This window comes from Grampus griseus, assembly GCF_964374135.1.
Source record: "Grampus griseus genome assembly, chromosome: 18".
In the NCBI taxonomy this organism is placed as follows: Eukaryota; Metazoa; Chordata; class Mammalia; order Artiodactyla; family Delphinidae; genus Grampus; species Grampus griseus.
In genome coordinates, this window is record NC_139012.1 from 47,497,211 (window position 1) to 47,509,250 (window position 12,040).

Here is a 12,040-nt window from a genome sequence, read left to right on the forward strand (position 1 = left end):
AAGTCGTAATAGGGCTTCCCTGGTGGCGCAGTGGTTAAGAATCCGCCTGCCAATGTAGGGGACACGGGTTCGAGCCCTGGTCTGGGAAGATCCCACATGCCACGGAGCAATTAAGACCGTGCGTCACAACTACTGAGCCTGCGCTCTAGAGCCCGTGAACCGCAACTACTGAGCCCGTGTGCCACAACTGCTGAAGCCCGTGCACCTAGAGCCCATGCTCTGCAACATGAGAAGCCCGTGCACCGCAACGAAGAGTAGCCCCCGCTCCCTGCAACTAGAGAAAGCCCACGCGCAGCAATGAAGACCCAATGCAGCGGAAAATAAATAAAACAAACAAACAAAAAATAAATTTATTAAAAAAATAGTAGTAATAAAGTTAATTCCAAGTTCCAGGGTTTTGGTTGTATTTATATTTTACAGGTTTTCTAATTTTACTTAAGCCTAATCTAAGAATACAATATATTAAATTGCAGAACTACATGAGATTCAGTTAATGTGAACTATTTGGAGTATATAATTACCTGGAATGAGATCATGAAATCTTTGATGTTTTTATTTGGCACTAAACCACTCATGGTAGTAAGAACATTCCTCAGTAGTGATACACATCAGCAAGACCTTTTGACATTGTGTGATATGGAAGATGAATTCCAGTGTGGTTAAGGACAGAATTATACTTTTAGAAGAAGTATGGGTAAAATTGCTCTTGTAGGATGTTGAGCTCTGAGGTCCCAGGAGAAGTAATTAGGGGATCACTGTGGACCTCTTAAAACGTATAACCAATTTGTGGCTGTAGTGAAAAAAAACATTAGCAAAACTGCTACCAAGAACAATTATTTTGGCTTTAACCCATGAAACAAAGCATTGAACACTACTGAAATGAAATGATAGCTGTTGACAATAAGAATGTTTGGTTTTGATATTGCTGTGCTTCGAATTTTTACCTTTTAATATTATGCTTATTGATCCTTATGAATGTTTTGATCCATTATTGTACTGTTTTTCCAGGATCTGTTTTATAACTCTAGTCGTGCTTCTGCCTGTCTGTAGTGTTTTTCCTTTCTGGGTAAATTTCCTCACACCTGACCATCTTCAATTTGCTGCTTGTATATTCACTTAATTCTCCAAATAAGTCAATCATTTTAAATTTAGTCTGACTCTCCATGGCATTAACTATCCCACTCAACTTGATGTATGTAAATTTAATGAACATTCTGTCTTGTAAAATCCACATCCATGAATGAAAATAGTGAGTCTAATGTTTGTAATTCAGTTGAAAAAATGTCCACTCTCTGTTTGCCATTCTCTGCTTGATTACACCTTGGTGCTCACTAGTTGCATGTATGTGCATGAGTATTAAGATTACATCTTTTTTTCTCTCTCAGTTTTGCCAGAGAAGAAGTAGAAGGTATTTATTTTGTGTTGGTATTTTATCAGCCTAGGATGGAGTCAAGGTGTCTAAAGATAGTAGCAAACTTGGATTTTCCTGGTTTGTGAGAACTTCTGGCCCCATCTGACACATAGGAAAAATCCTTTGGAGCATCTTAAAAGCTGCTGGCTTGACTACATGTCATTGACCTGGTTTCCAGGTCAGGGCCACAGCTACCCATCTGGTGTCCTTGTGCAAGTTAGAAAAATGTGTACACCTTCTTTCCTCTGAGAGGACACAACACCACACAAAGTCACACAGCCTGGTGAGTGAAGTCTTGGTAGGATCTCAGTGCTATTCACCTCTCAAGCAGGTGCTGCTTTGCACAGCTCAACCACACACTGACGGTTCCAGGTCACAGAGGTTGTGTGTGGTTCTGCTAGTGCTCCCTGAAGACATGATGGATTTTAGCTTGGCCAGTTTTACCCGTGCCAGTGCCACTGCCTGGAGACCCTGCCTCTGGAGCTGGACTTTGTTTCCATTACTCTTCAAGGCTGGGGCTGTGAGTGTTATCTCTGGCTCCATCTCCATTTCCCAGAAAATTACCTGCATTTCATGTTTGTTCCAAAATAGGATTAGCAAATTCTATTTGGGAAGTTTTGTTATATCTCATTTGACAAATATCTAAAAAGTATATGCAATGTAAAAGAGACAGCAAGTGTAGAAAAAAGTTCTTTTAAAAATTATTTGTGAAGGAGGAAAAAGAAAGGCATATACAAAGGAGAGCTAGGGTTGAGGGGAGGCTTTTTTCTTTTAATTTTTAATCCATTAAGGATTAACATGTTTATATACTGAGACCCAACGAACTGAGAAGAATTTAGTGAAACGGGATTAAAACAGGGTAACTGATGTGCAGTGCCCTTTTAGGAGGTGAAAGGAAAGAGGATCCAGAGCATAAATGAATGGGATTATCTTTGGATAGAGGCAAGAGTTGGCATAGAAAAATTAGCGTGCAAATAAATTGGTAATAGAGGAAACAGGAAATTGAATTATAGGTTCCTTTTCATGGAGGAAATTAAAATTTGCTTACTGAAAATGGTAGGTAGAAGCAATGGTTTCATAGCTCCTGGAAATGGCAAGTTTGAAATGAGTACTCTAGGGAATGTGAGGAGAGACCACTAGGATTTTCCATCAATGTTGTAGGAAGTGATGGACCATAAGAGACTAATTGGGAGAAAATGGAGGGGGTCACGACACTGGAGGTTTTATTGAGGTCAAAAAATAGGTGGCTTGGGAGTGGGAGAAGTGAAAAGATAGAAGATTGAGGTCAGAGAAAAGGATCTTGGGGATTATGATGATACTAGAGGTGGAACAGTTTTTAGCTAATGAAAAGGCCCAGGTGTGGTCATGAAGACCGAGGCTGAGGAAAGTGGAAATGAAGATTGCTGGTTGTGGGTGTGAAGGCATGGACTGGCAGAGGAGTCAACACAAGGTGTTGGCTGCCGAGCATGTCAGATGGCATTAGGCCCAGAGGAAGTAGGATTTTATTTATTTTATTTTTATTTTAATTTTTTGCGGTACACGGGCCTCTCACTGTTGTGGCCTCTCCCGTTGCAGAGCACAGGCTCTGGACGCGCAGGCTCAGCGGCCATGGCTCATGGGCCCAGCCGCTCCGCAGCATGTGGGATCCTCCCGGACCGGGGCACGAACCCGTGTCCCCTGCATCGGCAGGCGGACTATCAACCACTGCGCCACCAGGGAAGCCCGGAAGTGGGATTTTAGATAATGAAGATAAATAATATGGAAATAAGAATGGAGAGACAAATCTAAGCTACAGGACTGTGGCCAACTTACAGGATTTCCCTAAGTTTTAGTTCTCTCATCAATAAAGAGAGGATAGTACATACCTCAAAGGGTTATTACTGAGTATTAAATGAATTGTGCTTATAAGTATTTTAGCACAATGCCTGGCTCAGACTTAACCGTTATTTAAGATTATAGAAATACCAGGTCCTTGTGAAAAGGTGTAGCAAGTGTTGCTTCGAGAATGAATGAGAAGGATGGTTCAGAGAGTAGATTTGGAATGAAATTGGGAAGACATGTGAGCAACTTGAACTTTGTGTTTTGGAAAATTCCGAAGGATGCCTGACCTTTAAAAGATTTTGAATGGGCTTCTGTTACCTGTGTCTTAACTCTTCCTCTCGGTAGCCTCAGATTTGTCTTGATAGTGGTTTCTTTACTTCCCTCCCCTCCATCAAGTTTGTGTGTATTTATTGCGGCCAATACACTACAAACATTTACTTAGTGGACGTTTAAAAAACTACTGTATTTTTAAAGAATGTAAGATGTTCCATTTTTCTTGTTCTTTTCAAATTAGTTTTTTAAAGCAGAAGTTTTATGAATATTTTAATTTAGTTTTTAAAAAACTTTATTTTGAAATAATCTTAGACTTACAGAAGAGTTGCAAAAATAGTACAGAGAATTCTTTTATACCCTTCACCCAACTTCCTCTAATGCCAGCATCTTATATAACTTTAGTGCAATTATTAATACTAAGAAATTAATGTTGGTACAGTAGTTACCAAACCACAGACTTTATTCAGATTTTAGCAGTTTTCTCACTGATGTGCTTTTCCTGTTCTAGGTTACAGCCCAGCATCACATCTTATGTTTGGTTTGCCATGTTTCTTTCATCTCCTGATCAGTAGTACTTCCTCATCTCTCATGACCTTGACACTTTCCAAGAATCCTGCTTATTTATTAGCATGCCCCTTAATTTTTTTTTTCTTCAGTATTTCCTCCCTGTATTTCTGAAATCTGCCCCTAGTGCCAGTCAGACTCACATAGTGAAGTAGCACAGTGATTCAATTTAAGTATAGTTTTTAATTAGAAAGTAATTAACTAGAGGAAAATTACTTTTTGATGCTGCGACTCCCAATTTCCCCAGGCAAAAAACTGTGTTTAAGCATGTATATGAAGGTAGTGCTATAAGTGAGTTAATTCATTATGTATGTTGCTAAGGTATTAATAGAACTTTCACAACAAAACCAATAATTACTCTTCAGATTGACAGACACTAAAGTTTTGATTGATGACTACTCAAAAAATATTTTTAAATGAGCTATATTCAGTTAAATAGCCAACTGATAAGGTTTTTCCATTTAAAGAAATAGAACTTATCTCATACCCACTGAAATATTAGCCTCATTCAAATCATTCCTCAGGCCTTGTACAGTTATGTGTTCTATGTATTTGCTGTTTATTATTTTATTTATTACAGATATTTATTGAGTTACATATATATCAATGTATAGATATATATATTGAAGTAAGCTGTTTTTCAGGGCTGTTATAAAATCTGTAGCTACAGTATCATTCCATATCCATACAGTGTACTACATGTCCTGACCTGTGTTTGAATGGAAGAACTGGTCAACACACAGAGGTTTATATTGCTTGTGTAGGCCATAAATGTGGGTTTCTGTATTATTCAGTTCTGCTTAGAAAGAAGCCTTATTATAATATAAAGTAAGTTATTTTCAAATGCTGTAGTGGACACTGTTGGTGCCCCTCCAAGACCCCCTTCACCAGGCTGGTTACGGGCGTACCCAGGTGTGAGTGTTGGCTCCTGGTGGTTCACATCTGCCCTCTTAATCCAGAGATTTGGCCTCAGGGAACTGGGGTCCTGCAGCTAATGGCTGACTGACTTGGGTGGTGTCAAGGCTGGCCTCTCCCTCCAGGTACTATCTACTGCTGTGCACTTCAGGCTGAAGCGAGAATCCAGCTGAGGCCACATTTTCGAATGTCCCTGTCTCAGTCCCCTTTTCCTGAGAGCATCCCCCTCATTAATCACCTGCACCTGCATCCCTGTCCCAGGTCTGCCTCTAGGGAACGTGCCCTAAGACAACGGAAATGCGATATGATCATACTAACCAGCTGTGAACTCACTAATGTGAAAACTGATGACTTGCTCACAAGAGACCCTTTACAGTTATCTGGAAACTGCACTAGACTGGGTGTCTGGGCTCCAGTTCTCAAGCTTCTAACAACTAGATAACTCTGAAAAGTCATTTCATTTCTCTGAGCCTGTATTTTCTGTTGTGTAATACATACATGGAGTTTAGACTATGTGATATTCAAAATCTCATGCTGAAGGTTTTGCCTTAAGGCAGGGGCTTATTAAATAGAGATGCTTGGCTCCCGCATTGCCGCCGACCTCCAGGTTCTTGGATAGCCTTGGAAGATGTTCAGCTTAACTTGAATTGGAACTATAACATAAAATATGGATGTGCATTTTCTGGGAAGAAGCTTCCAATACATTTCACTAGGACTCTGTGACCCTCAGAGGTTCAGTGCCAGCGTCTTGTAGAGTTTTCTTCTTTTTTAGCCCTGTTCTCCACTGATAAAGATTCAAAATCCATTCTAAAAATCCTGTACCCTATTCCATAGATACGTACATTTTTTTTTTCTTTCCATCACTCCCTTATTTCTCTTTTTCCTTTTGTAAAGGGCAGAACTTTTCTTACTCTTTCGAGTGCCATTTCTTCCTGGATGTAAAGAGAAGGACCATCTGTTAGATGAAGTTACGTACCTAGTGAGTGATCCTGGAAGGTTTGTGCGATTATGTAGGTGATTCCAAACTTCTCTGTAGTATCATTTCTTCTTTGTTTCCTCTTGTTTTTAAGCAGCCACTGTCATTAAACTTTCGTTATGGAGTTGAGTGTCATATTTAGACAAGAGAGGTGGGGTAAGCCAGAGCAAAGAAGTTGGGAGAACTCTGGGTTTCTTCCTTAATTCCAAACATACAACTTTTGTGTATAAGCTCATGTTATCGTGAAGATGCCTTTCCAGAAAGAAAGCAGTAGTCTTTTCTTTCTTACAACTCTCCACCTTAAAATTTTATTTTGATTTCAGCCACAGCTAATGGGTTTTCTGTTTTTTAGTTTTCTATATCTGTTAAGTATTTTAATTTGCTGGTTAAAGAGGCTGGGTCACATTTGGCCATTAGACAGAAAATAAAAAATACAGTGAATAATTTAAAACAGATGTTCTCTGTGCTCTTAGGTGCCCCTCACACACACCTTTTATAGCAATTGCTCCTTAACTTCCTCATTACTTTTTCTTAGTTCAATTCTTTATAGATTATATAAACTATCTCCACTCATAATTTTAAAAAAATCAACATATAATGCCTACTGTACTATATAATAAAACAGTATGTATTTCATTGTAAACAGTTGGCCATCGACTACTCAAGAAGGCACAATAAAGTCACATTCTGGAGTCTTTGCCTCATGCCACTGTGAGTACAACAGCTACGATGTAGGTTGATATAGGTGTGTTGTTCTGTTGATTCAGATACCACAAGCAGCATTGTCCTGGGATACCTAAATTTCAGAAATGGAACACAAATGATGGTAAAGCTTAAAACAAAAACAGTGCAACTATAATTTACAGAGTAGTTGGATTCTTGGAAAATTCAATGTATATTAAGTTACATAATATATAAAGTATTAAATATGTAACAATTTACAACTTCTGTTGTACATCTAATTTCATTGAATTAGAGTCTAGGCGTAGATAATTATGATTTTCCCTCTCTCGTTCTCTCTGTGTATCTCTCTGTGGGACACAGGACAGTTTCTTATTGTGTAGGATTAGCTCATGTGTTGCAGAATGTCTAGCACACCTTTCCCCTGTAAATGCTGGTAGCATCACCTCAGTCACCATGACAACCAAAATGCCCCGAGACATTTCCGGAATGCTTCCTAAGTGGTGTTAAGGTGTATTGAAAATCACTGGCTTAGAGAAAAAAAAAAGAAACAAACTAAACCATTATTCACATAATAGGATATTTCTAACCAGAATAGCCAAGAGTGACATTACTAATTGCTACCTTTTATTGGAGTATCAAACGGGACAACTTCTAAGATCTTAAATTTTGTATCAAGGTGAAATGAAGGGAATTTTGACTTTTAATTGCTTCACAGTTTTGGTAGCCAAAAACTGAGTCAGCTAAAGGCATAAACTACAGTGTCTGAATTGTAGAACCCTTATAAAACTTAGAAGAAATTTAACTTTCTGGGCTCCCTGGGTGATCCAAAGTCCTGATTCTTATGGGCACGTTTCTGAGTGGATATGTAGTTTATATACATTAAGATGTCCTACATTGCACACAGATGACCCAAGGCTAAGATCAGGAGGAAATCCATTTGAGCTGCCCTCTCCTTCAGCCATTTTTGTCTTACCTCAGCCTCCCTTCCTTTGTCAACTGAGCTGATGGATTCTGGTCGCAATTCATATCTTTATGTGGATATTATTGACTTGCAGTTTTTAGTCAGAATTAGGTCTGTAGCAAGATCTAGCTTACCTAAACCTTTATTTTGATTGGTGCTGTTGAGAAATGTTAGGTTTTTAGGTGGTACTTCTTTTTATGAGTGCCACTTTTATGTGATTTAGAACATGCAATAAATTAATTAATGAATATTTTTGATAGGGGTGGAGAAGAGACAGTTAAAACTGTAGGATGCTTCACCTTTTGCTAGGATCAGTATTAGGTATTTGGTATGTGCTTGTAGCTTATCAGAATCTGAAAAGCGATTGGCTTATTTACCTTTTAATTCTTATGATATATGGAGGAGCGCTTTCAGAATGGTGCAAGATGGCTTCAGGTACAGCTGCTGTAAAAATATGTTTATATTTTAAAATATATTTATATAAATTATAAATATTATATATTGACTATAATATATATAGATAAATATATTTTTATATGTAATATATATATTTCACAATTATATATAAATTGTGAATCCTAATAAGCTTATGGAAGGCAGAAATCTTCAACTGTCTAATTATCTATAGTGATGTGAATGTAATTTTACTAGCCTGCTGTGAATTTAAAAAGTTTTTCTGGTAAGTGTTTTACCTGCTAAAATGATCTAGAATACTCTGTTCTCTGTATCTCCAGGTCCTTTCTCTTTTTTCTCCTGGCAGAGCTACATGTAAATCATTCCAAAACAGTTAATGCTGCTTTAGTCACAAAGTATTGATTTTCTGTTCATTGTGTATGTAGAACTGTTGCTCTACTTAGATTCTAAAACGAGGCTTTTTAATTGTGTTTTCCAGGAAGATATGAATTTAAATGAAGATAAAAAGGCACCATTGCGGGAAAAGGACTTCAGTATCAAAAAAGAAATGGTGATGCAGTACATTAATACTGCTTCCAAGACAGTAAGTAAAACTGTCAAGTTGAGAAGTACTGCTGAAGCATGTTGTGGTATGGAAAACAATACATTAGCCTAATGAAGTGCCTAAGTTTGCGGGCAACTGTAATCATAGAGCTTTTGTATGTATAATTAAAGGTACAAGTATTATAATAAGTTTGTTTAATTTGAAAGTATTTCTCACCTTATAACTTTTAAACTGCTTTTGCTGTTTGGCCACTCACACTGTTAAGAAGCACTGTGGTTGCTTGGTCCACTCACTCTAGGACACCCCTCCTTGTTAGTGAATTAAGATGGGTATTGATTTCTAATGTCACTTATAAACTGGGATAATACTTGTATTGTAGAAAAGTGAGACTGATTTTACTCTAACTACCTAAATCAGGATACATAATAGTGGCTTAGAGGCCTATCTTTAATGTGAGTTTCCCTGTGGATAAAATTAGCTTGTAACAAATTATAAATGTAGACACTGCAAGGAGCATTAAGAATCCACGTGGCTGCCACTTTTCTAGGGAAACATGAAATATGTGGGTGGAAGTAATAACTAAATGTCTGAGAAACATGACCAGCACACAGAATCAATTATATTTATTTCATGGAACAACAAATGAGCTTTGTTGTCATAAAAAAAATTACGACTAAGTGGATTGGATGAAAAATATAAGATGGAAGCTAATGAAGAAGCAAGGCTCGGTAGAAAGACAGTAGAAAATGCTTTTGGCTGAACATAAAATAGAATTGGATTTGAGAAAAATAACTAAACACACTGTAGTTTTCACTGGATACTTTAACCCAAGGGCAGCTTTTAAGAATGTAAGTTATTTATACTTTAACTCCATTTATCTACTAGACCAGTCAGTGATTCTGAGGTATTTCTTTTGGAGGAAAGACTCAAGTGATGTTTAATTTTTAAACATGTCTCATTTTTTGGCTGCCTGATGTTCAGGTGTAGAATTCACTGAGTACTGTGCTTTTCCCAGTTCTTTCTATGGGCTCTGTATCTTACCATTGAGATGTGAATTGCTTTTGTCCCTTGATGATACTTGGCCATCACAAATTAACAGTGGGGATTTAGGAGTCAGAGCTCCGTGTTTTGGATTGACTGTTTATTCTCTGTTTGATCTTGGACATCTTATTTTATCTTTCTGATCCTCAACCCCCTCGTCCATAAGATGGGGCTAATACGTACACCATAGGCTTGTTGTTAGAATTAAATTGTTTATTCTGTGATTAGAACGTAACAGATTTTTAACTGGTGGCTGCCTCTTGTGGTAGCAGTGGTTGTAGTAGCAATTGTTTGTTTTTTATTTTTCTTTGTGATTTACTGTTGAAATTCTTACTGTTGAAATCATTACACCACAATTAAAAATATAAGTAAATGTACCTTAGTAAAAATACAAATTTCTTATTAGTGAGTCTACATTTCTAAGACGTTCATTTGTTCACTCAACACATTTATTAAGCGTCTGTATGTCGGGCACTTAATAAAAGTGTCTGTATTTAAGGCCCCGGCGACTGAGCACCAAGATAGTGTGTCATTATTTCCTATGGAGCAATGAGACACACATGACAGAAACACACAAACACATGTAATGGGAGGTGAAATGTGATGTGGGGAAAAAAATGCAGGGGGAGTGGAGATGGTGTACCTGTTTTATGTAGAGTCATCAGGGCAGAGTCTCCTGTTAGGGAATTTTAAATCCAACAAGCGTGAATCCACTTAATATAATTACAAGAGATAATACATTAGTTAGAACTGGTATAGAAAACCCTAGCATAATAGTGCAGTTTAATTCTGGAATTTCAGATAAACAGACTTTTTTATAGAATAAAACATTTTGAACTTCTTCACAGTGGATCTGTTTCAGCTTACATTCACTGATTTTAAAGTTTAATACTCTATTTTGGACTTGGGCTGGAATTTATTTACTAGAATTAAGTAATTAGGTTATCAGGATTGAAATAGATTAGTTATCTAAAGTATGATTCAAGCATTTAATTGGTGTGTGGAGAGTCATGGCTTTTCCTAGGAGGGTTCTGAATAATTCAGCAAATGGTTAACATTGTAGAAAGTTCAAACTGACCAGTCATCTGTTTTTGCTCTGGAAGTAAAAACACATTTTATTAACTCTAGGATATGGACTTTGTTATGCCAGTATATTTAGGTCAATGAGTACTGAAAAAGTTTCTCTGAGAAAAACAAAGTTCATAGATAGGTTGTTCTAGAGAGGATGTGGGGACTTTGTCAGATGTTAACATTTTAGCCTTAGAATTTGCTTTGAGATTCTCTTTTGTGGGTAAGCATTAATATTATTTTTTGGAAAATAGTATTGATGCCTACAGTTGATTTTTTGAAAACACTTCTGAAATGTTAACATTCAAACTAGCCCTAAAGTAGATCAGCTTGGTTTTAAAATAGAAAAAAACAAAAAAACAATAAAAACCATCGATCAAACTAGGTTGTTTCCAAGATCTTAGTAGGTTTCAGTTTAGGTGGCCAAATAGTAAGACTGAATTTCTTCAGTTAGGAAAGATTATTAAAATTTACTAAGCAAATATCATACTTGAGGCTAAAAATGCCAGATTCACGTGTTTCTAAGTTCCTAGGGCATGGGTATGTGATCCAGGTTTGGCCAGTACAGTCTGATGGCCAGGTCTGGTGGGGGCTTCTGAGAAAGGTTTCTCTCCCTCATAAAAGGGTCCAGAGCAGGAAAGCTGCCATTCCCTGCTACTTGTCGTGGCTGTGAGGGGGTGTGGGGTGCTTGACGCCTGACGTCATGGAGCTGCTGCTCTGGCCCAGTGCAGTCCTGCCTCCCAACTCTTCCATTATATGAGGTGATGCCAGTTCTTATTGAAGCTGCTTTAAGCTGGGTTTTTGCTTTACTGCTGTAAACATCCTGATAGACCATCCAGATACATTTTGGCCTACGTGGGCTATTTCTTTAATTCACTCTGGAAATTTCTTTTTCCATCCAAAGGAGTATCTTAAAAGATCCTCCCCTCACCCAGTATACTCAGAGCATAGATGGGGAGGCACTACAAGGCCAGGTGCCCATCCCTTGGTAAATGACTTGTGCTTAGCAGCAAGTTTATTGGAGAAAACTTCTTTCAAGAAAGAACGATACAGATTTTACCTATGTACTATGACTTGCTGGAGGGTAAGACTATTCTGCAATTAGTGGTAAGGACCTTATAAGTAGGATGTGACATGATAGTCCAAATGGAAGAGAACCCACAGTTCCTGAACAAGGTAGGATGAAGAAAATTCTAGAAGAAGAGAGGATCTCTTAAACCACAGTTGCCAAAGAATTTTCCTATTTTCTAAATGGAAGTGAGCTAGAATTTAAAATACAAATCTACCATATAAATGTATTTAATTATGCTTATCCCAACTGTGAGTATAATTCTCTTTTATTACGTGTGGCTCAATTATTTTTAATCC

General features: G+C 37.6%; 1 protein-coding gene across 4 annotated transcripts in view; it reads left to right on the forward strand.

Moving 5' to 3' along the window:
• DIAPH3 (diaphanous related formin 3) overlaps positions 1–12,040 on the forward strand; it is a gene marked incomplete at both ends in the record, with an annotated part of 549,577 nt that overhangs the window by 67,361 nt on the left and 470,176 nt on the right. For 3 of the 4 annotated variants that reach the window (XM_082675745.1, XM_082675746.1, XM_082675748.1), the window contains one exon: positions 8,498–8,602. The exons of the other annotated variant lie outside the window; for it this stretch is intronic. In XM_082675745.1, coding sequence (XP_082531871.1) covers positions 8,498–8,602 — 105 coding nt within the window. The remainder of the gene's footprint in view (positions 1–8,497; positions 8,603–12,040) is intronic. 4 annotated transcript variants of the gene reach the window in all.